The 25,872-nt window shown below is 41.6% G+C and overlaps 1 protein-coding gene across 2 annotated transcripts in view; it reads right to left on the reverse strand.

Annotated features, from left to right (window-relative positions):
• The window catches only part of nherf4a (NHERF family PDZ scaffold protein 4a), a 51,217-nt gene that overhangs the window by 559 nt on the left and 24,786 nt on the right, over window positions 1-25,872 (reverse strand). The window contains exons 4-10 of one of the 2 annotated variants that reach the window (XM_060846853.1): window positions 24,962-25,173; window positions 17,692-17,893; window positions 15,608-15,744; window positions 12,875-13,079; window positions 11,606-11,802; window positions 7,989-8,222; window positions 2,919-3,246 (exon numbers count right to left, since the gene is read on the reverse strand). In XM_060846853.1, the coding sequence (XP_060702836.1) occupies window positions 2,959-3,246; window positions 7,989-8,222; window positions 11,606-11,802; window positions 12,875-13,079; window positions 15,608-15,744; window positions 17,692-17,893; window positions 24,962-25,173 (1,475 nt within the window). In that variant the 3' untranslated portion in view covers window positions 2,919-2,958. The remainder of the gene's footprint in view (window positions 1-2,918; window positions 3,247-7,988; window positions 8,223-11,605; window positions 11,803-12,874; window positions 13,080-15,607; window positions 15,745-17,691; window positions 17,894-24,961; window positions 25,174-25,872) is intronic. The other variant, XM_060846854.1, reaches the window with a different exon arrangement.

Below are 25,872 nucleotides of genomic sequence, written 5' to 3' on the forward strand. Positions count from 1 at the left end.
CAATATAAAGTGGATTTTGTTATCTTGTAAAATGCGTATTATATAGCATTTACTCCAATGAAACAGTCCATTTGGCCAACAGGTCTATGCCAGTCTGACCTTTTTTCATCTAAATCTATCAACGTATCCGTCTACTTCCTTTCTCCTTTGTGTATTCGACAAGTTTTCCATGTGCCAATGTTATTCAAGAACTCTTTGCGGCAATGAGTTCCTTGTTCTCCCACTGTATGGGCAAAGGGGTTTCCCCTGAACTCCCGATTGGATTTAATAGCAAGGATGTTAAACTTACCACTGGGCTCTGGGCCTACCTGCCAGTAGCTTCTCTGCACCTACACTGACAAAAGTCTATTGGTTCTCAAATAAAAGGTAAGTACAGTAAATGCTGGGAATTTGAAATAGGAGCAGAAAATGCTGGAGAAACTCAGCAGGTCTGGCAACATCCATAGAAAGAGAAACTGGGTTAATGTTTCGAGTCCAATGTGATTCTTTGGAACAAAGCTCAATTAGCCAGTGTCATGAGGGAAGTTGTGCTTGACAAACTTGCTGGAGTTCTTTGAGAATGCAATCAGCAAGATAGATAATGGGGACCCAGTGGATGTGCTTTATCTAAACTTGCCGAAGGCATTTGACAAGGTGCTACATGAAAGATTGATGCAGAAGATTAATCCCTGGCATTAAGGGCAGACTAATGGCTTGGAGAGATGATTAGGCGAAAGTGAGGAATGCAGATGCTGGAAATGCACAGTGGATCAGACAGCATCCAAGAAGCAGGAAAATCAACGTTTCGGGCAGGAGCCCCTCATCAGGAATCATTCCTAATGAAGGGCTCACGCCCAAAACATTGATTTTCCTGTTCCTCGGATGCTGCCTGACCTGCTGAAATGATTAGCTGACTGATCGAAAGCAGAGAGTCAGGATAAATGGGTCCCTCTCTGGATGGCGAACTGTAACTAGTGGGCTGCTGTTGGGTTTCAGTGCTCAGATCTCTATAAATGATCTGCAAGCAGGGACAGAGTGTAACATTGCAAAATTCATAATGATACTAAAATAGGTGGGAAAGAAGGCAGTGATGAGGCAATAAAAAGGTTACAGATGGATAATGACAATCTCGGATAATGGGCTGGAATCTGGCAGAAAGAATTTAATGTTATTAAGTGCAAGGTCCATTTTGGCCACAAAAACAAAAGGGTAAATTATTATTTAAATGAGAAGCAAATTTAAAGTGCATAAGTGCAGAGGGATCTGGGTGCCCTTGTGCATGAATCACAGAAAGTGAGTATACAGGTACAGCTTGGAATAAGCAAGGCAAATGGAATCCTGGCATTTATAAAAGTAAAGAAGTGTTGTTACAGTTAAATAAGGCTTTGGTGAGACCACATCTAGAGTGTTGTGTCCATTTCTGATCTTCTTACTTGAGGAAGGATGTGGTGGCACTGAAGGCAGTTTAAATGAGGTTCACCAGGTTGATTCCAGGGATGAAAGGGTTATCACACAAGGAACATTTGAATAGTTTAGAGTTGTACTTGCTGGAGTTCCAAAGAATGAGGGGGGATCTGATCGAAGTGTATAAAATACTGAAGGGGATTGATAAGGTGAATCACAGAATCCCTACTATGTAGAAACAGGTCATTTGGCCCAACATATCTACACCAACCCTCCAAAAAGTATTCCACCCAGACCCATTCCTTATCCTATCACTCTATATTTCCACTGACCAATGCACCTAACCTACGCATCCCTGAACACCATGGGCCATTTAGCACGGACACTTCATCTAACCTGCACATCCTTGGGCTGTGCGAAGAAACCAAAGCACCCAAAGGAAACCCAGACAGTCACCTGAGGCTGGAATCGAAACGGAGTCCCTGGCATTGTGAGGCAGCAGTGCTCACCACTGAGGCATCCTGCCATCCCAAATGTGGAACCGATGATTCCACTTGTAGGACAGTGTTAAACAAGAGGTCATAGATATAAAGTGAAAAGACGTACGTTCTAAACTGAGAAGAGGAGAACCTATTTCACTCAGAGGGTTGTGAATCTGTGGAACTTATTGCCACAGAGTGCAGTGAGACAGACTCAATTAACAGATTCAAGAAAGGAATAAATATGTTTCTGATGAAAAGTGGGATAAAGGGCTATGGGGAGCAGGGAGGGAAGTGGGGTTGAGACAGGGATAAGATCAGTCATGATCATTTTAAATGGCAAAGGGGGGCTCAAAGGGCTAAACTGACAAATCCTGCTCCTAATTTCTCTGTTCCTGTGGAACTGAAAAGAGGTGGCATGGCTATGGTGGGCTGAATGACCTCCTTCTGCATGATAACAATTTTGTGATTTTTAGGCCAGGTCTATGCAACCTCCAAATTAACCCTTCAAGTCCTTGTAGTGTTATTGCAAATCTGCATCGCACCCACCACTCCCACCCCACAGGCCCCTCTCTCATCTTTATTCCTTTACCTCAGCTTCTCAATGTAAATAAAACACTTGATTCTTTAGCACCACTGCTGAGATAAGGACCTCACTTCAGGAAAGCTCATCAACCTGCTCAATAGTCAGTGCTGAGGGAGTACTGCACCATCTGATGGTATTGATGGGAGCACTGATGGTTAAACTAAGAATACATCTAGGAGCAAATTGCTGCAGATTCTGGAACCTGCACTGAAACCAAAAAATACTGGAGATCACAGCTAGTTAGGCAGCATCCAAACAGAGAAAGCAAGCTAACGTTTCAAGTCTAGATGACTTGTTAGCTTGCTTTCTCTCCGAAGATGCTGTCTGATCCATTAAGACCTCTTTTACCGAGGTCAATGGAATAGTTTCCTTGGATCTAATTTGAAGAGGAATGTAGAGTCCTTTCCTGGGATCCTGACCAATATTTATCCCCGAAACAATTCGGATGGATGTGGTCTTGTTGAAGTTACCTTGTTAACAAGATGAACATTGTTGTCTTGTTTGATGGTTTTATTTGTTTTCTTTCCTGGTGCTAGTGCTGGAGACAATCCTTTTCTCCATACTCTCAGCTTTGCTGGTTTCATGGTTCTCTGATTCTCTGCTAATTGGGATGTCGTTATCCTTGCAGTACCAATAATCCTTTTTATTCATGACCAGAAGAGTCACTTCATGCTGTTTTTCTTTTATCTTCTCAAGAACATCTTCATAGCAGACCTTCTCTATGTTCATTCCATTTACCTCAATCACCATATCACCACCCCGGAGTCCCGCTTTGTATCCAACATCTTCAGGGATAACCTGTAAACACCCTCACAAAGGGAGAAATCAGCACAGTGACAAAAACTTACATTCATAAAGTACTGTCAGCAAAGTGAAATATTCTAAGGTTCCCTTCTATGAACAATTACCCTACTGAGCAACATATCAAGATATTAAGTAATTTTTAAAAAAATTAATATTACAAATAAGCAATTCATTAAAATTTATTAAAGATGGCAGGACAGGTGGTGTATCATGGCTGCAGCATGTAAGAGTTGCTGAATAACATTGTGATCCAGGGCAAGTGAGTGTTTGAAGCTGAATTTACCTGAGGCTCAGAGTTTATGAGCTGGAGGCCAGACTACAGACACAATGATGCATCAGAGAGGGGGTAGCTTACCCAAACTCCTTGTACCAGGAGGTGGCATTGCCATTTACAATAGAGTCTTCTGATTTGATCAGTGGTCAGGCACAGGAGGGTATGACTGTGAGAAAGGTGGGTAAGGGGTCTCTGAGGGCAGGAGTGCAGGTGTGTCAGCCTCTTCAATTGCCCAATAGATTTGAGGTTCTCTTGGTCTGTTTGTTGAAGAGCAGGGGTTTGTCATCATGGGATAGGAAGCCACATTAGTGAGGGCAGTAACATGATGTGCAGTAGAAGCAGCGAACAATATAGTGATTGATAGGTACATAAATTAGATAAATGAAAGATTACAGAGAAGAAAGGTTATCAGGAATATGTAGTAATGTGGAGTTGAGGTTAAAATCAAATCAGTCATGTCTTATTGAATGGTAAAGCAGACTCAAAGGGCTGAGTGGCCTACTATTATTCCTTGTTTGCAAATTGTGGTTCAAAGACTGGTGTGAGAGAAGTAGGTTCCAACTTGTGGACCACTGGCACCAGTACTGGGGCAAAATGGGACTGTACCATAAGCATAGTCTACACCTGAATTGTGATGCAGCCAGTGTTTTTTGCAAATCACATAAGGAGGAAAGTAGAGAGGAGTGTTGTGACATGGGGTAAAATCCCCCCCCAACCCCCCCCCCAAAGCATCAAACCAATACTAAATTCAAACTTGATTAGAGTTTAGTATCTTGAGGCATAATTTAAACTGACTGATTGAATTTGAATTTGAATTTGTTTTTGTCTCATAGCAACCCAGGTACTGCTAGCTGCTGGACCAAATGTTACATTGTAAATTCTCCAGCACTCTGTGTGCTTGCTAACTCCTTCAACTCTCTTAAAGGTACAGTACCCCTTACACCTTCATCGCACCTCCCCACTTTAGAAAAAAATGAACCATCATAATAAAAAGATGGCTTCATTTTTTTCTATTCTTTAAACACATTACTATAACATATAGATAACTTCAATCTAAGTTCACCTTAACGTCTTCATCTTTCTCTTTACTTTTCATTTCGTGCTGTGACTTATGATAGGGGGATCTGGTTACCACACAGTCTGGGAAAAGAGCAGGATATTTCTGTTTAACCCCTCAGTTTCTTGTTCTTCCTGGGTTTCTCCACAACAAGGAATATCACTCCCACCTTGGATTCTGCCAAATCATTCCTAAGAACAAACTGAATTCCTGAAACTGACACTGTCAATCACTCCCACTCTTACTTCTCCATTCTTGAGTTGGCACTCCAATCTGATCTTACTTAGGGGAACACTAAATTTCTGTCCATCCATCCCACAAATTACCACGCTCTTAGGTAACAGATCAGAAAGAGTGCATATTCGTTCATTCCTTACTATAAGCGACTGGTTAGATCCTGTATATCTCAAAATTATCCATTCTTGTCCTTCTCCCCCATTCTTTCTGTGTGAATTCTTTGGAGAGATCAGGTAGTAACTCCATACCCAGTTCCTGCATAGGCTGTGCACTCTCCTGTAGCTCCTTGGCTCTTCCTGGGGTCTCCTTTACTACCTTCACTAATGTCACTGGCTTAGCTTCTTTCATCATATCGTTTCCCACTGTGCCTTTCTTTAACCACCAGCACTGTAACTTTACATGTCCCACTTTACCACAGTGGAAACACCTGAGGCCTTTGACCTCCTTTCCACCCTCTTGGGCATCTTGTTTAGCCTGTGGTAAACTCTTACCAATACTTGTTACTCTTGGTTTAGTAGTGGTAGGATCTCACCTTCTCCCAACTTCTATCCCTCACAGGATGAAATCCTGGCCAGAACCTTGTCTTATGTACTTAGATATATTCATCTGCTAATTCTGCTGCCTTTCTCACTACCTGAACCTTCTGTTCCTCTACATGAATTCTTACCATCTCTGGGAGTGAGTTTTTGAACTCCTCCAGCAGAATAATCTCTCACAGAGCCTCAAAGGTCCTATCTATTTTTAAAGCACACACCCATCTATCAAAATGACTATGTTTAATTTTTTCGCACTCAACATAAGTCTGACTTGGTTCCTTCTTTATGTTTCTGAACCACTGTCTATATGCTTCTGGTACCAGTAGTCTGTTTAACCTCTTCATAATCTCTTGACCCCTCATCTGATACTGCAACCAATACCTCACTAGATCTGCCCACCGGTTTAGTCTGAACTAGCATTACCCATAAATCCTCAGACCACTCCATCTGCCTACGCAATTTTTCAAAAGAAATAAAGAAGGCTTCAACATCTTTCTCATCAAAATGTAGCAGAGTTTTGACATATTTGTATATATCATTATCTTGTAAACCTGACTACTTGTCAAGTTCAAATTCTCTCTCTTTTTGCTCAGCTAAGAATCTACTCTCTCTTTCTCCCCCCCCCCCCATCTCTTTTCTCTTTTTCTCTTTCTTCTCTCCCTCTTTCGCTCAGCTAAGAACCATCTCTCTCTGTTTATCTTCTAACTCTGTTTTCTCAATTGTAATTTAAGTTTTTCTCCCTCTACTGCTCTTTTCTGTTTCTCTGGCACACCTAAGTGTTTGAGTAACTGCATTACAATTTCAGCTTTACGTTTGTCCTTGTTTAAACCCAAATCTACCTTATTTGCTAATTCTAAAAGTATAGCCTTTTTCTTTCCTTCTAAACTTTCTTGGCAAGTTTGAGAATCATCTTCAAATCTCAGAACCTCTTTTGTTACCTTAGGAGCCATTTTTCTCACTTTTAATTTAATCAACCACAAGTCACCAAAATTAAACAAATTGTCTCACCTACATTTTATTTAAAGATCTAGGACATGAACTGCATGTGTTTAAATCTGTTGGAAAATTTTTGTACCCTCAAATCTGTCTAAATCAGTTTAAATCTTGGATGAATGCACCCAAATTGCTACGAATTGTGGTAAACCCCTTCCTGCTAGTTTAAACCAGCAACACAGAAATGATTTAACCCATGCTGTAATCTGTTAAAATTCGAGAGGCCAAGAACTCTCTCAAAGGTCAATATTTAAATTTTTTTGTACTTTAAATTTTTTACAAGTCGAACAGAGAATGATTTACTAACAACTATTTACAACTCCTTTCTCTAATCTATCTTTTACTTTCCCTTCTGTAATACTGGTCTGATAAAACCGCCAATTAAGATCTCCCAAAAATTTAAATTTCAAAACCAGCCAGCTGTCAAATCTTCTCTTTGTATCTTCCTCAGTTTTCTTTTCTTCTTCTTAGGGTTTCTATTTCATAGGTCATTGATAGAGAAAGGTATCTTTAAAGAGAGCTATTCTCAGGGCAGTCTGTATATATTGGTCTCTTCCCAACTGTTCATTTTGTTTTCGGCTTTATACTCCAAAGCATCATATCGTTTCATTGGTTTTAATATTGTCAAAATACCAAATGCAAACTTGATTGGAGGTTAGTATCTTGGGGCATAATTTAAACTGATTGGCTGAATTTGAATTTGTTTTTGCCTCATAGCAACCCATCTGCTAGCTGCTGGACCAAATGTCACATTGTAAATTCTCCAGCACTCTGTGTGCTTGCTAAGTCCTTCAACTCTCTTAAAGTTACAGTACACCTCGACACCTTCATAACAGGGGTTTTAACGAAATAGTGGAGGAAAGAAAGCAAATGAGGAATTACAAAAGGTAAGTCAAAGTAGGACAGATAATTAGTAATATGAGAAATAAGGGTTAGGAGATGGCAAAAAAATGACAGAGTGAAAAGAAATCGAGGAATGCACCAACAATCAAAATTACAATTGAAAACAAGGATAAGAATTTTAAAATTGGAGTGTCTCTGGTCCAGGAGTCAATGTAAGTCAGTGAGCATAGGGATGACAGCTGAACAGAACTTGTTCAGAGTCTTGTACATATATCTCCATTCAACATTGTTATATCAAAATCCTTACACTTCCTAATTAGTGAGGACTTGGAGATGCCAGTGTTGGACTGGGGTGTACAAAGTTAAAAATCACACAACACCAGGTTATAGTCCAACAGGTTTAATTGGAAGCACTAGCTTTCGGAGCGACGCTCCTTCATCAGGTGACTATCACCTGATGAAGGAGCGTCGCTCCGAAAGCTAGTGTGCTTCCAATTAAACCTGTTGGACTATAACCTGGTGTTGTGTGATTTTTAACTCACTAATGAGGGAGCACCTTGGTCACAGGGGCCTCAGTGGCTCAGGAAGGACATGGCCACCTCCTCGTGGGACAATTGGGGTGGACAATAAACACCAGCCTAGCCAGCAGTGCCCACATTTCTTACAAAACAGTCCCAAAAGTTGTCTTAATCATTTCCATTGACAAATGCTTTTGTAAGTGTGGGTATCAGCAACTCTCCTTAGCAGCAACATTAAAACAGCAGTCTTCTTTCAATTGTAAGAGGGGGAAACTAACCTCTTGGATATAAATTCCAGGCTCATCTGTGATGCAGTAAATTTGAAATCCATATCCGGATGAGCCTTTCACCAAATGGCAAAGCCTTGCTTTGGGACCAGTTGCTTGTTGAGCTGTGGAGTGGCACAGAGAAGGGGGAGCTTGTTCAAGTGGCAAACGGCTCTCAGTTGTCTGTTTCGATTCCATTTGTTCTTCAACATCATCATTCATACAAATTAAAGGGGACAAACCCAACTACATTGGACAAATTAAAGGGTTTGTTAGCTCACGTTACGTTCACTAGTCTCCTAGTACTCATTAACATAAAAATAATGTGTACCATATGAACAGTACCTTGATATGGTACTTAGGACCCAAAAAAAATCACACACTATGAAAGCAAAATACTGCAGATGTTGGAAATCTGAAATAAAATCAGAAATTGTCAGAGAAACTCAGCAGGTTTGGCAGCATCTGTACAGAGTGAAACAGAGTTAACATTTTGAATCGGGTATGAGTCTTCTTTGGAACTGGTGCAATGACAGATGCCATGATCTACTGAGATTCTCCAGCACTTTCTCACTAACGTTCATTTCACTGAGTATTGAGTTTCTCAAATGCTTTTATTTTTTATTGATCAACTTAGTTATTGTCAAATTGATTATGTACATCCTGGATGGGTGGAGGTGGATGTGAGGGGTGGAAGAAGTGGGGAGGAGGAGCGATGGAGGGATAAGGAAGTAAAGGAGAGAGGGTGGAGACAGGAAAGAGCAGAGGTGGCTGGGGAGGGAAGTTGGTATTTAATTCAAATGCACCAGCTATTTTGGTGTGGGTTCAATTTAAAGGTTCAACTGGTCATTTCTGCCAGAATCTTGCACATTATTTTTCTGTATGTGATCCAAAAATGTTGACATTATCCAGCTTTATTTACTTAATATTTTTTCAGCAAGAGGTGAGTAGGTTCTTGTCAGAAAGGGGAATCAAAGGTCATCAGAGACAATGGGAATGTGGAATTCAAAATGCAAATAGATCAACCATGGTTTTATTGATTGACAAAACAGGCTCAAGGGGCTGAATGGTCTATTTTTGGTCCTATTTTCTATCTCTATGTTGGAATGGAGATTTTATTTGCCTGTGTAAAAAGTTAGGCTGAAGATCAGCCACTTCTCATCGAATGGTAAAATAGGATAAAGGGGCTGAATGGCCCTCTCCTGTTCCTGTGATTACTCATCTAGTCCCTGCTCTTTCTTGCTTCTATATCTCACTACGAAGCACTTTTGACAATAGAGTTGAGTTCAGTGCTGTCCAGGCAACCATTCACATCCTCCTAATCCATGATGCTCCTCCTGATCTAATACATACTGAATGCTTGTCCTAAATTGCTCTCATTAATGGGGGAAACATCTTAGTAACATTAAAAATGCAGCCACTGCACTCCTCTGAAGTAATTTCTTTCTTCCAAAGTTTGATGGTTGGAATGGTTTCGGTTTAAAATGAACTTCCTTGGGTAAATACCAGGTTAGATACAAAGTAAAGATACTTCTCCACTACTACCATGAAACCCTCCCACAGCAGGTACAGAGAAGAGAGTAAAGCTCCTATAGATGACAGACCAGAGGTAGGCCATTCAGCCCATCGAACCTGCTCCACCCTTCAGTGAGATCATGGCTGATCTGATAATCCTCAACTTTCCTGACTTTTCCCCATAACCATTGATTCTTTTACTGATTAAAAATCAATCTCAGCCTCAGACATACTTAATGACCCAATCTCAATAACCCTCTGTGGTAAACAATTCCAATGATCCTCTTCCCTCTGAGAGAAGTAATTCTCTCTCCCCCCGCCCCCAACCCCTTACTGTAAGATTATGCCCTCTGGTCCTAGATTCTCCCACAAGGGAAAACAAACCTTCTCAGCATCTATCCCGTAAAGCCCCTTAAGTACCTTAAAACCTGAAAGAACTGCAGATGCTATAAATCAAATACAAAAACACAAATTGTTGGAAAAGCTCAGCAGATCTGGCAGCATCTGAGGAAAGTTCTGAGGAAGGGTCACTCGACCAAAAACATTAACTCTGATTTCTCTCCACAGATACTGCCTGACCCCGTAGAATCTTACATGTTACAATCAGGTTGCTATTCATGCTTCTCAACTCAAATCAATACAAGCTCAATCCGTTCAACCCCTCCTCAGAAGAAAATCCCTCCATGTTCAGGATCAACCTGGTGAATCTTTTCCGGACCGCCTCCAGTGCCAGTATATCTTAGATAAGGGGACCAACATTGTTTGCAGTACAACTGGTCTGGCTTGTGCGGAGTATAGTTTTAATGAGACATCCCTGTTTCTAATGGAGAGGGGAACGGAATTAACATTCATAGAATCATACTGGATTCAAAGTATTAAGACTGATTGCTCTCTACAGATGCAGCCAGACTTGCTGAGTTTCTCCAGCATTCTCAGTGTGCTTGTTTCAGATGTCTAACATCCAATGTATTCCCTATTTTTATATTCCATTCCCTCTCTATTAAAGACCAACATTTTGTTAGCCTTTCCAATTACCTGCTGAATTTTTTGATTCGCGCATGAAGTCTCCCAAATCCCTCCGTGCTGCAATTTTCTGCTTTTCTTTTCTCCATTTGGATAATATTCAGCTCTTCTATTCTTTCTGTTAAAGTGTATAACCTCACATTTTGCCACATTATATTCCATCTGCCATGTTCTTGCCCACTCAGTTCACCTCTTTATATCCCACTGCAGACTCTTTGTATCACCCTCAGCAATTGCCTTCCCGACTATTTTTGTGTCACCCACAAACCTTGTCACCATACTACAATCACTTCTCTTGTTCATTTGATAATATTTCCTGCATATAGTTGTGGGCCCAGCACTAATCCCTGAGCTGCTCACAGAGTCATCCAGCATGGAAACAGACCCTTTGGCCCAATCAGTTCATGCTGAACATAATCCCAAACTAAACTAGTCCCACCTGCCTGCTCCTGGCCAATACCCCTCCAAGCCTGTACTATTCATGTACCTAAGTGTTTTTTTAACTGCAGTAACTGTGCTCACATCCACCACCTCATTCCACACATGAACCACCCTTTGTCTAAAAAATTGCCCCCAAGTCTTTTTTTAGATTTCTCTCCTCTCAGCATCAAAATATGCCCCCTAATTTTGGAATCCCCCATTCTAGGGAAAAAATACCTACCATTCACCCTATCTATACCCCTCATGATTTTATAAACCTCTACAAGGTCACTTTTCAACCTCCTACACTCCAGTGAAAAAAGTTTTCCAGTTACAGGTTGCCATGTTGAAAATGCCTATCTTACCTCAACTCTCTATCTTTTATTAATCAGACAGTCCTCTACACTGTTCCCATCAAACTATTCCAGAGGAGGCACAGTGTTGGTTAGATCCTGAGTGAAGTTTCCTCAATATTTTCCATTAGCAACATTGCTAGGCAGGAATCTCTACCTACAGCTGTAGTTGATCTTTATAGACTATGTCTTATCAAGGTAGAAAATCTTTGCTGTAAATTGTTCCTTTCACATAATACAGAGAATAAAAAGTGACACCTATTGTTTTCAGTAGATAAAAATTGAGTGGCGAAAGGCTTAAAGCAGTGAAATACTCACAGATGTGAAATAATTATCTTCTTCAGAACTGATGACTATGAAGGTGGCTTGATTGCCACTTTCCCTGATCTTCCTCACCACCGCGTCATGATGTAGTCCCTCAATGCTCTCCCTGTTTACAGCCAGCAGATGGTCTCCTTCCTTCATCCCACATCTCTCTGCTGGACTTCCAGCATCCACTTCCCACAAAGACTGAGCTGGAATATAAGTCAGTCAAGGCGTGGTGACCAAGACAAAATGATGGTCATCAGGAGTGCACAACAAATTGGCTTTGGCTGATTAACTTCGCTCATGAAATTTATCATAAGAAGGGACAAAGAAAACTGCTGAATGATGAAAGACCAAGATCTAGTCGATTCCCCTTCTACCACTCTAGTCCTATTATGATGCAATGATAATGGATTGTTGATTATTCACAACGAGCTACAACAGACCCAAATATGAAGCAAAAAGAGCCCCAGGTAATGGAGAGCTTTTCAAATCTCCATTGCCTGGAACTGTTTCCCTGTTGGATGCTTGTCAAAATGGAAGGTTCACATTTCTTCTGTTGAGGATACTCTTTTAAGCTAATGTTCAAACCAGCCAATATACTTCTTGTTGTGTTTCCATTGAAAATTGAATGCAAAGTGAATGAACCTTAAACAATTGCCAACAACATGGCTTCAATTATTCTCAGTGTCAATTTACTGTACAAACATTCAAGTAATTTGACAAGTCAAATATCTTACCAACAATGTTTTTTTAAACCTTTAACATTAATATCACTTATTGTTGTTATGGTTTTTGTTTGTGGGGAGATATCGAGATGGATATACTCGATACTTAACCTGTGCAGCACCCACAATGAGAGTGTTTGATAGACACTACAGAAGGAGATCTACTCATTCCCAACAAGCCATTGATTTCATACTTGAAAATTCCAACTAAACATGCATACACACAAGTGTACAAGTGACCCCCTCCAGTATACAGAATCTTTGTGGAAGGAGACAGTTCCAGATCTTCACCATTCCTTTTATGGCAGTGTTTGCTCATTTCACACCTAATTAGCTTAACTATCGTTTTAAGATTGTGGCCCGATTCTGGATTGATTGTAGATTGGACACGAAGGTGGCTTGTTGGATGAATGAGCGAGAAGAGGGAGGAGTAACACAAAAGGAAGGGAGTGCAGGAGGCAGATGGAGAAATGTGTGCAATTCATCTTAAACTCATCACAGTTCAATCCTGGGAGACTCATTAACAGTTTCCTGTCTACAATCAGCCCCTTACCGTACGTCCCTGACATTTTTCTCTCGGTTTTCAACAGGAATCCATAGCCACAACTTCCTTTCACCAAATAGAGTTTTCGTGGCTTGAATGGCAAGTGTTTGAAGCAGGCCATAGCTGGAATAATCCTGATGCCTTTGGCTTGATAGTAAGCATGTGTCCTCTGATCAGCAACCAATAAAGTTACTGAGTCTCCACTTTGTTTCATCTAGTAGTAAACACAGGCATGTCTTACATTAGTCAATACAAGCCAAGTTAAATATTTTCTGGTACTTACTTGACTGTAGCTACCATGCGTGCATTTTGATGTATCCTCCTACCAATTTTCTCATTTGTTTTTTGGGAGACTGTATGAATCCTTTAAGTAAAGCTGGCATTTTACCTAGCTAGCTGTATATTGACAGAAGCTGCTCTTTGAAGGTTCAAATGAAAAGGTAAGACTTTCTCAGCATTAAAGAATGTATCCATAATATCTTTCTGATCTGTATTTATGAGGAATGTTTCTTCCATTTCAGCTACAAAGTTACATCAGAAACAAAAAACAGAAATTGCTGGAAAAGTTCAGCAGGTCTGTTCGCATCTGTGGAGAGAAATCAGTGAACATTTCAGGTCGAGATGTTCAGAGTCCTCAGAACATCCTGAGGGAGAGTTACTCAACCTGAAAGGTTAACTCTGATTTTTCTCCACAGATGCTGACAGACCTGTTGAGTTTTTCCAGCAATTTCTATCTGTGTTTCTGATTTATAGCATTCCTAGTTCTTCCAGTTTTTATAATGTTATATAATATTGGGTGCAGCTGTCCTATGCTAACATATAAACACGTGAACAGGAGTAGGCCATTCACCCCCTCAAACCTTCTCCACCATTCAATAACATGATGGCTGATCTGATTGTGGGCTCAACTCCACATTTCGGTCCATCCCTGATATCCTCTGACTCCCTTACCTGGGTTTGGCGTTGACGATAATTTCTTTGGAGAAAAAGGGTAAAAAGTCAGGATAGAGGGTAGTTCTGCTTTAACAAAGGTTTCTTCGGTGCAAATTTACTATCATGCAATTGAGACGTTGTTTGGATAATACAAACTTTCTACTGAACAGGTGAAGTGATTTTCTATTAGCGATCTTCTACAGCGCGATTTTCTATAGAGCAAGGTCACAGAGGAACACAACTGTCATGTTATAGCAGAATGACCTGTATAAGAACCAGAGTTATTTTTGGGTGATTACAATCCCATTGCTTCACGTTGTGATCAAAGCCTGAGGGCCCATCTGTGTCCAAAGAAGCTCCTTAAACATATTTATATTGTCAATCTAATGCTTTCCCTGGCAAAGTACAGCACAGAGTTGCAAAACTGAATGTAAAAATACTGCCTGACTTCTCTCATCTAGCTTTATAAGCTCATCCATCCATATTGTTTTTCGTTCATTGGAAAGCGTAGTGTGAGCCAGGCTATTTATTAAATCTTTCTGAATTTCCCTTGAGAAGGTGAGGTGGTGAGCTACACTGGTGGGGGTCTGGAGACAAAATGGCAGTAGAAGCAGAATTTGACTCTATTTAAAGTAAGAGTCATAGAGTCATAGAGATGTACAGCACGGAAACAGACCCTTTGGTCCAACCCGTCCATGCCGATCAGATATCCCAACTCAACCTAGTCCCACCTGCCAGCACCCGACCCATATCCCTCCAAACCCTTCCTATTCATATACCCATCCAAATGCCTCTTAAATGTTGCAGTTGTACCAGCCTCCACCACTTCCTCTGACAGCTCGTTTCATACATGTACCACCCTCTGCACGAAAAAGTTGTCCCTTAGGTCTCCTATATCGTTCCCTTCTCACCCTAAACCTATGCCCTCTAGTTCTGGACTCCCCGACCCCAGGGAGGCAGAGAGATTCCTGATAAACAAAAGTTCATAGGAAAGGCTGTTGGTGATAGGCTGCAATTTGGAATAATAGAATCTGCCAGAGAAGGTTTGAAGGGCCAATGCCTCTTCCTGCTCCTAATTCATGTGTTCTTTCCCCAAAATTAGGTTCCTATGATCTAGAATTACCATCATTCCCTGTCACCAATGATTCAAATTTAAGGGAGTACTCTCTAAGACATGACACAGCTGGAACCATTAATAGTAACACTGAATTTTGTTTGATGTGAAGTTACTAATTGGGAGAGGGGGGAAAGGATTCACAATTGCACAGTTTGTGCTCAGATGCACAAACAAAATTTTTCTCAAAAGTAATCAATAACTGTGCACAGTTTTCACAATGGCCACTAGCTAAAGTATTACATCTTCATTCAATTCCCCTGCTTTTTTTTTGCACTGCATGTTCAGCTTCAAGGAGGTGCTCAAATATTAAACTTATGCTCATGATCAAAAACAGAAATTGCTGGAAAAACTCAGCGGTTCCAGCAGCACCTGTGGAGAGAAAACGGAGTGAACATTTCATGTCATAGAGTCATAGAGGCATAAAGCACAGAAAGTGCTGTCCAGTTACGGTCCAGTCACCCTTCTTCAGAACTTTCCAGTAACTGGAGTTCTTTGATTTCTTTGCTCATGATCATCAGACTAAGAGGTGAGAAATCTATCCACTCAGCAAGACTAAACATTTGAGTCCCAATGCACTTTTTTAAAAAGAGACTGGGTCTTCCTTAGCTGGTCATGGTGTTTGCAGTATATTAGTTCCATCGTGCAATAAGAAGCCCATATCAAATGGAATAAAGACTGCTGAGATTCATTACCAGTTTCTCAACTTGTCGATAGGTGCAATCTTCCACGTTGACTCCATTAACTTCAATCAGTGTGTCCTCTGACTTCACTCCACCTTTCTCTGCTGGTCCTTTGGAATGGACGCTCAATGTAAATGGAGCCTTGGCACCTTCATTCATTCAAGATGAATACAAGTTCATAATCTTTAAGTTATGTTAACTTTGGGCAATGGTTTAAAGCAGACAATATCAAATTATATTTTGAGAGAATCACAGAATGGTCACAGCACATTAGGAAGTAATTTGGCTTGTCATGTCCTGACAGATTCTCTATTAGTGTTACTCAGCTAGGTCCATGTGGCATTCTGATACCTCCTCCTCTTTACGAACTTCTAGCTAATCCAGTGTCTCAGCTCCTCCCTCTTTCATCAACGTCCTTAGTAAGGACAAATGCAATGTACTATTTAGCTCCTCAGCCATGCCCCTTCCTACATGTGTAAATCCCCTTTATGTCCCTTAATTATCCCAGTCCTCCTTTTACCACACTTCTTATAAATTATTAGTTTTATTACTGACATTAGTTTTCAAATTTTCTCTCCATTGAAGTCAACAAATGAAACTTGGGCAACACAGCGATGGACCTCCAATTCCATGTTGCCCAGCTTACACCATCATCCTAAGTTACAATAACCCTTTTGCTACTTAGCTTCAAGTAAGCGTCACTGTCACCTTCCAGCCACAGGAAGATATTGAGAAACACCAGCAGAGGACAATGTCAGGTTTCTGAATCTGGAATCATGCCCGATTTTTCAATATAGTCTCACCCAGTGCCTGGCTAACAGTTGGCTGAGTAAATGTACGAGTCAGTGCCGGAAAGTTAGCTCAAGTCCAGCACTGTGTTAAATAATTGGCTGCATTGTTTAGCCAGGCGAGAGGAGAGGCCAGCCAGAATTTGAGATTGTCGTTCAGTCGCTCTCTGGTCCCAGTGTTAGAATATAAACTCTGAATCAGTTTTGGTTGTGATGCTACAACTGGTCTCTCAAGATTAAAGGGATAAATAGGCAATTGAAGCTCATAGTACTGGCTCAGTGGTCCCCATGTCTAGCAATAACCAGCACTGCAGGAGATAGGGGCATGCATCAAATGATAATTACAATAACTTGAATTTATTTAATGCTTTTAATGCAATCTCAAAGTGCTAAATAGGTACATGATCAGACAAAATTTGACAGAGTCACATAAGGAGCTATTAACAGAATGGTGCCTCAAGTGGAGGTGCCGGTGTTGGACTGGGGTGGACAAAGTTAAAAATCACACAACAGGTAGATACCGACAATGGAGCAGTGCTCCGAAAACTTATATTTCCAAGTAAACCCGTTGGACTATAACCTGGTGTTGTGTGTTTATTTTAACTTTAAAGAGGTAAGTTTAAGGAGTGGCATTAAGGTGGAAAGAGGGTGTGAGGTGTGGGGAGTGTATGCACGACTCAGGTATGCACGATTAAAAGCAGGAATGGGCAAAATTTGAAGGAGCAAGAAGATTTCAGAGGGTTGTTGGGCTGCTGCAGGTTACAGAGATAGGAGCAGGCAAAGAGATTAGGAAAGAAAGGTGATAATTTTTATTTAGGCCAGCAAGCAGAGGCTTGAGCTTGAACAGGATATGGTGCAAGTTAACACCTGGACAGCATGGTGTCCTCATTATAGAGGCTGGGATATGGAACACTGAGGGATAACAGAGAATGAATGGATCTAGAGATAACAAAAGCACAGCAGCAGATGAGCTGAGGCAGAGGCAAAACTGAGTGATATTACAGAGGTGGAAATGTGCCACCTTGGTGGTGGAGTGGTTAGGGGAGTGGGGCATCTAGATTTCTGATGAAGGACTTTTGCCCGAAACGTCGATTGTCCTGCTCCTCAGATGCTGCCTGACCTGTTGTGCTTTTCCAGCACCACTCTAATCTTGACCTGGCATCTAGTTCAGCTAAAGTAGAGAAACTAGTCAGATTCTAGAATAGTTGCTTATGGAACAGACTGGTGGGGGATTCAGCAAAGGTGGGAGGGTGGAGGGTGGGGAAGAGGTTCGTGAGACACAAAGAGAACAACTGAGGAAAAAATTACCTTTGGAAGAGCACAGTTCAAAGCCAAACCCATTTGGGCCTCTTTCCACATAACACATTCGTGATTTGTCACACGGGGCCTGGATATCAGACTGTATAAGCTCTGCAATGTTCAGATTCCTCATTTTTGCATCTTCATAGGTAGTCCCATCAACAACCAGAAAGGTGACTTTGTTCCCACTTAGCCTTATTTTCTCTACCACCTGCCGTGAAGAGGATAGGAAACGTATTAGGAACACCAAACTTACTTTTGAAAGATATTTTCTTTGGCTCAAAGGCATTTCCTTAAGAGCCTGAGAGTGTAAGGCAAAGGAGCAGTGGAAACTATCTGACCTTTAAGGCTGTTCTCCCATGCAATAAGTTCATGACCAATCTTCTACCTGATCTAGTCTTTCCCACACATCCTCTTTTACTTGATTCTTCTAAAATCCATTAATCTCAGGTTCATGCATTATTGAATCACTGAGCATCTAAGTGACTAAAACTCATCCTTTGAAGACTAATGAGTTAAGGGGCAGTGCCGATGAAGTAAGGCATAATTTGCTCCAAGGTGTCGTGTTGTGGGGTTGCTAATTCTAAGGGTAAAAAGACCTTCTTGGGAGTTATCTACAGGCCCCCAAACAGTAGTCTGGATGTCAGATGTAAGTTAAATCAGGAGCTGAAATTGGCCTGTCGCAAAGATGTTACTACAGTTGTCATGGGGGATTTCAACATGCAGGTAGACTGGGAGAATCAGGATGGTATTGGACCTCAAGAAAGAGACTTTGTGGAGTGCTGCCGAGATGGATTCTTAGAACAGCTAGTGCTGGAGCCAACCAGGGAGAAGGCAATTCTGGATCTGGTATTGTGCAACGAACCAGAATTGATTAGGGACCTCGAAGTGAAGGAGCCATTGGGAAGTAGTGACCATAATACAACAAGCTTCAATCTGCAATTTCAGAGGGAGAGGGTACAATCGGAAGTGACAATATTTCTGTTGAATAAAGGGAACTATGGGGCTATGAGGGAGGAGCTGGCCAAAGTTCAATGGTGCAATACCTTAGCAGGGATGACAGTGGAGGAACAATGGCGTATATTTCTGTGTATAATGCAGAAGATGCAGGATCAGTTCATTCCAAAAAGGAAGAAAGATCCTAGGAGGAGGCATGAGATGCCATGGCTGACGAGGGAAGTTAAGAAAAATATAAAGTTAAAAGAGAAAAAGTATAACATAGCAAAGATAAGTGGGAAAATGGAGAACTGGGAAGCTTTTAAAGAACAACAGAGGATTACTAAGAAGGAAATACACAGAGAAAAATGAGGTATGAAGGTAAACTGGCCAGAAATATAAAGGAGGATAGTAAAAGCTTTTTTAGGTATGTGAAAGGCAAAAAAATGGTTAAGACTAAAATTGGGCCTTTGAAGACAGAAACAGGGGAATATATTACGGGGAACAAAGAAATGGCAGAAGAATTGAATTGTTTCTTCAGATCTATGTTCACTGGGGAAGACACAAGCAATCTCCCTGAGGTAACAGTGGCTGAAGGACCTGAACTGAAGGGAATTTATATTTGCCAGGAATTGGTGTTGGAGAGACTGTTAGGTCTGAAGGTTGATAAGTCCCTGGGGCCTGATGGTCTATATCCCAGGGTACTGAAGGAGGTGGCTCAAGAAATCGTGGATGCGTTGGATTATTTTCCAGAGTTCGATAGATTCAGGATCAGTTCCTGCGGATTGGAGGGTGGCTAATGTTGTACTACTTTTTAAGAAAAGTGGGAGAGAGAAAACAGGAAATTATAGACCAGTTAGTCTGACCTCAGTGGTGGGAAAGATGCTGGAGTCTATTATAAAGGATGAAATTTACGACACATCTGGATAGTAGTAACAGGATAGGTCAGAGTCAGCATGGATTTCTGAAGGGGAAATCATGCTTGACTAATCTTCTGGAATTCTTTGAGGATGTAACTCTGAAGATGGACGAGTGAGATCCAGTGGATGTAGTGTACCGGGACTTTCAGAAAGCTTTTGATAAAGTCCCACATAGGAGGTTAGTGAGCAAAATTAGGGCGCATGGTACTGGGGGCAAAGTACTAACTTGGATTGAAATTTGGTTGGCTGACAGGAAACAAAGAGTAGTGATAAACGGCTCCATTTTGGAATGGCAGGCAGTGACCAGTGGGATACCGCAGGGATCAGTGCTGGGACCGCAGCTTTTTACAACATATGTTAATGATATAGAAGATGGTATTAGTAATAACATTAGCAAATTTGCTGATGATACTAAGCTGGGTGGTAGGGTGAAATGTGAGGAGGATGTTAGGAGATTACAGGGTGACCTGGACAGGTTAGGTGAATGGTGAGATACATGGCAGATGCAGTTTAACGTGGATAAATGTATGGTTATCCACTTTGGTGGCAAGAACAGGAAGGCAGATTACTACCTCAATGGAATCAATTCAGGTAAAGGGGCAGTACAGAGAGATCTGGGTGTTCTTGTACACCAGTCAATGAAGGTAAGCATGCAGGTACAGCAGGTAGTGAAGAAAGCTAATAGCATGCTGGCCTTCATAACAAGAGGGATTGAGTATAGAAGCAAAGAGGTGCTTCTGCAGCTGTACAGGGCCCTGGTGAAACCACACCTGGAGTACTGTGTGTAGTTCTGGTCTCCAAATTTGAGAAAAGACATTCTGGCTATTGAGGGAGTGCAGCGTAAGTTCACGAGGTCAATTCCTGGAATGCCGGGACTACCTTACGCTGAAAGATTGGAGCGACTGGGCTTGTATACCCTTGAGTTTAGAAGACTGAGAGGGGGTCTGATTGAGACATATAAGCTTATTAAAGGATTGGACACTCTGGAAACAGGAAACATGTTTCCGCTGATGGGTGAGTGCCGAACCAGAGGACGCAGCTTAAAAATATGAGGTAGACCATTTAGGACAGAGATGAGGAGAAACTTTTTCACCCAGAGAGTGGTGGCTGTGTGGAATGCTCTGCCCCAGAGGGGAGTGGAGGCCCAGTCTCTGGATTCATTTAAGAAAGAGTTGGATAGAGCTCTCAAGGATAGTGGAATCAAGGGTTATGGAGGTAAGGCAGGAACAGGATACTGATTAAGGATGATCAGCCATGATCATATTGAATGGTGGTGCAGGCCTCAAAGGGCAGAATGGCCGACTCCTGCACCTATCGTCTATTGCTGGTTTGGAATTTGCTGCATCTCACTGGTGCTGTGCGATGTTGTCTCTTCCCTTGTTCTGTACTCCCATCACCTTGCATTGTCCCTACCCCACACTCATCATCCCTCCGCGCTATTCCCACCCTGCACTGTCTGTTTCTCTGAGCTGCCATCTCCTCATTCAGTACATTTGTCCTCACTTCATGTTGTCTGATGCCTTTTGCTCTCCACCCTCTGCACGTTATCTCCCGTTCCATGCTGTTAGCTGGGAAAAGCTACAGCAGATGACCAGCTATGGTTTCCTGACACTTGTGCGCTCAAGCTGACTGTTCATGCCCTGACTCTGCTGCCTGTTAGAGAGGAGCCTACTGACCATTCTTGAAATGAGGTCCTGCCATCATGATCAGAAAGGCCTCCACATCCCCTGCCTTGCCACTCTCCTCACCACAGCTACTGTGTTCAGTTTTGGTCTTTTATACGTAAGGAAGGATTAATTTGCACTGGCAATGGTCCAACAGAGGTTCACTGGATTAGTTCTTGGGATGAGAGGGATATCCTGTGAGTAAATTGGGTCCATATTTTCTGGTCTTCAAAAGATTCTAAAGAGTTTAGTAGGTTGGAGGCTCAGGGGTAGTTTCCTCCTGTCAAGCATTGAAATGGTATCAGGGAAGCAGGCAGGAACATGATGGAAATGCTGTAAATAATGCCCAATCGTCAATTAAATTCACACAGTTCCAACCCAAGCTCACACCTCGAGAGCTAGTGACAGAATAAAGCTAAACCAATACAAACGCAATGTTACTTTCAGGAAACCTATATTAATTACATGTCCTACCTAGCCTCCCTATTGGATGTTAAACAGTAGAACAATTCTCCCTTGCTTGACGCTCTTTGTCCATTCAATATCGCAAACTAAATATTTTCAACTTGTTATAATAGTCTACGGGAGTTTGCTGTGCCCAAATTGGTGGCCATGTTTCTCGTATTACAATAGTGATGACTTCACATGTACTTCATTGGCTGTAATGTGCACTGGGACATCCTGAGATCATCAGATGTTATCCACTGCCCGACCTGCCCTTTACCTTTATTCCTTTATTTAGGGAGGATTGTAATGATAACTTTTAACTTTGTTTCTTTTTGACTTACACGAAGAACCAATTGTAATATTTTACTTTTAACTTAGTTTCCCGACGTTACTACTTCTACCTAAATTGGCCATGCTAAATTGCCCGTAGTGTTAGGCAAGGGGTAAATGTAGGGGTATGGGTGGGTTTCGCTTCGGCGGGTCGGTGTGGACTTGTTGGGCCGAAGGGCCTGTTTCCACACTGTAAGTCTAATCTAATCTAATCTAAGTTTTGTCCCGGGGTATCTCTATACCTAACATGACGCATGTGTGGCAACATTATACACATTTCACTGTGCTCCTGTATTTCAGTGCACATGATAATAAACCTTAAATCAAATTAAGTTTACTTCTCTCTCTTTATTTCTGTCTCTCTTTCATTCTTTTTCTCTTTTTTTCCTAAAAGATACAACAATGTCAGCAGCTCATCATCCATTCCAATGCTATATTACAAGTGTTTACTCTTAAGCTGACAACAATCACTGCATTCTCAAACTATCTGACTCTGTCAATGAAATACCTTGAGTTGTTTCAATGCAATAAGCTTTCCTATGCAGTGACTATTATTATTTTTATTACTCCCCCCCTGCTGGTAGTCATCATCAATCAAATGTTCTGAACACAATATCAAATTAGATTTAAAGCTACAACAATTATGTCGGTAGATAACTCATACTTCAAGAGTAAATTAAATTAGATTAGAACATTACAGCGCAGTACAAACCCTTCGGCCCTGGATGATGCGTTGACCTGTGGAATCAATCTGGAGCCTTTTTTTCCTACATTATTCCATTTTCATCCATATGTTTATCCAGTGACCATTTAAATGCCATTAACGTTGGTGAGTTTACTACTGTTGCAGGCAGGGTGTTCCATGCCCCTAATACTCTCTGACAAAAGAAACTACCTCTGACATTTCTCCTATATCTATCACCCCCCAATTTAAAGCTATGTCCCCTCATGCTAGTCATCGCCATCTGAGGAAAAAGACTCTCACTGTCCACCTTTTCTAACCCTCTGATTATCTTATATGTCTCAATCAAGTCACCTCTCAACCTTCTTCTCTCTAATGAAAACAGCCTCAAGTCCCTCAGCCTTTCCTCGTAAGACCTTCCCTCCACACCAAGCAACATCTGAGTAAATCTCCTCTGAACCCTTTCCAAAGCTTCCACATCCAGTGTGGGCGGCACGGTGGCACAGTGGTTAGCACTGCTGCCTCACAGCGCCTGAAGACCCGGGTTCAATTCCCGACTCAGGCGACTGACTGTGTGGAGTTTGCACGTTCTCCCCGTGTCAGCGTGGGTTTCCTCCGGGTGCTCCGGTTTCCTCCCACAGTCCAAAGATGTGCGGGTCAGGTGAATTGGCCATGCTAAATTGCCCGTAGTGTTAGGTAAGGGGTAAATGTAGGGGTATGGGTGGGTTTCGCTTCGGCGGGTCGGTGTGGACTTGTTGGGCCGAAGGGCCTGTTTCCACACTGTAAATCTAATCTAAAAAATCCTTCCCATAATGCGGTGACCAGAACTGTACACAATACTCCAAGTGCGGCCGCATCAGAGTTTTGTACAGCTGCAACATGACCTTGTGGCTCCAAAACTCAATCCCTCTACCAATTTAAGCTAACACACCATATACCTTTTTAACAACCCTATCAACATGGGTGGCAATTTTCAGGAATCTATGTACATGGACACAGAAATTTTTGGGCTCATCTAGACTGCCAAGAATTTTACCATTAGTCCAGTACTCTTTACTTCTGTTGCTGCTTCCAATGTGAATCACCTCACACTTTTCCACATTTAACTCCATTTGCTACCTATCAGCTCACCTCTGCAGCTTTTCTATGTCTCTTTGTAACCTAGAACATCCTTTGGCACTATCCAAAACAACACCGACCTTAGTGTCATCCGCAATTTTACTAACCCATCCTTCTACACCCTCATCCAGGTGTTTTATAAAAAGGACAAACAGCAGTGGGCCCCAAACAGATCCTTTCCGTACACAATAGTAACTGAACTCCAGGATGAACATTTCCCATCAACCACCACCTTCTATTTTCTTTCAGCTAGCCAATTTCTGATCCAAACCGCTATATCACCATCAATCCCATGCCTCCGTATTTTGTGCAATAGCCTACCGTGGGGAACCTTATCAAACGCCTTACTGAAATCCATATACATTGGAGTTATTCTAAGAAAAATAAACAAACAGTGAAATTCACAGCCGATCTTGGAGAAAAAAACCTGTGTGTGCGATTTCACGGCAGTGGGGCAGCTAAATGGCTTTTTAAAGTGTAACCTTACTTGTTTTTTGTAAATCATCAATAATAAGTAGAATGTGTTCTTTTTTGATTATTTGTTTTTATTGAGATCTGTCTCTTGATTAAACTTTAAAAATATAAAAACATAGGTACTAAGCTAGCCTGGAGGAGTGTTTTTTAGAGCAGTAAAACTGTTATTTTCTGGGTCTGTAGATTGTTAAGGTACAAAGACGACCTTTAGTACAGTGATGTGCTCTTCCTATTAGATATGGGAGATTAGGGAGAGTTTCCATGTTACTGATGATTATATCTGCAGGAAGTGTGTTTGGTTGTGAATCCTATTGGATCGCATGGATCGGTTGCAGCGGCACTTAGAGGCAATGAGGAATTTACAGGAGCTGGGTGGTGAGATGGATGGTAGTTGCAGGGAGGGGGATAAACCAAGGATACAGTCAGGAAAATGAGTTACCTCCAGGAAAGGTAGGAGAGGGAAGCAGATCATGCAGAAGTCTTTTGTGGCTATTTCCATCTCAAACAAGTATGCTGTTTTGGAAAATATAAGGAGTAATGGACTCTCAGGGGAATGTGGCACTGACAGCCAGGTTTCTGGTACTGAGACTGGCTCTAATGTAACGAGGGGTATGGCAGGTTCCAAGCGATCAATTGTGACAGGGGACTGTCTAGTCAGACAGAGGAATGGTGTGACAAACGAACCAAAAGCATAATTCAGCTCTCACCTTGAAATGTTCGGTGTTGTCCACGTACTCCCCATTTACCTCTAATACCCTGTCAGCATCAAAGAGCCCAGCGTACTGAGCATAGCTGCCTGGCTTCACATTCCTGATGATATGTCCCAGCTTCCCATTCTCCTCTCGCAAGTAGAAACCAAACACTTCCTTATCCTTCTTACTCAAAACACAGACTCTGGGCTTGAGCGAGATTGACAATTCTGAAGAAATAAACATACACCATTGAGCCTGTCGCTTGAGAAACACTTGTTGATTTAGGTCAGGTAAAATCAACAAAACAGATGCTAGAAATCTGAAGCAGAGAAATGTAAAATTCTCGAGGGACTTTTCAGGGTAGATGCTGAGAATGTGCTTTCACTGACTGAGGAATCTGGAAACAGATGTCACAATCTCAGAATAAGGAGTCTGCCATTGGCCTGAGATTATTCTGTCACATGTAGACAGAGTGGTAAAGAATGTGTTTAGTACGCTTGCCTTCACTGCTCAGACAATTGAGTATAGGAGTTGGAACATCATGTTGCAGTTATACAGGGCGCTGGTGAGGCCATTTTTAGAGTACTGTGTACAATTCTGGTCACCCTGCTATAAGAAGCGTATTATTAAATTGGAGAGGATGCAGAAAAGATTTACAAGGATGTTACAGGAACTGGACACTTTGAGTTACAAGGAGAGGCTGGATAAGCTGGGACTTTTTCCACTGGAGCATTTGAGGTTGAGGACTGACCTTACAGAGGTATATAAAACCATGAGGAGCCTAGAAAAGGTGAATAGCAAAAGTCTTTTCCCAAGAGTTGGGGAGTTCAAAGCTAGAGGGCATAATTTTAAGGTGAGAGGAAAATGATTTAAAAGTGACCAGAGGGGCGACTTTTCCACACAGAGGGTGTTTTGTTTGTGTAACG

This window comes from Hemiscyllium ocellatum, chromosome 29 (assembly GCF_020745735.1).
Source record: "Hemiscyllium ocellatum isolate sHemOce1 chromosome 29, sHemOce1.pat.X.cur, whole genome shotgun sequence".
Lineage (NCBI taxonomy): Eukaryota > Metazoa > Chordata > Chondrichthyes > Orectolobiformes > Hemiscylliidae > Hemiscyllium > Hemiscyllium ocellatum.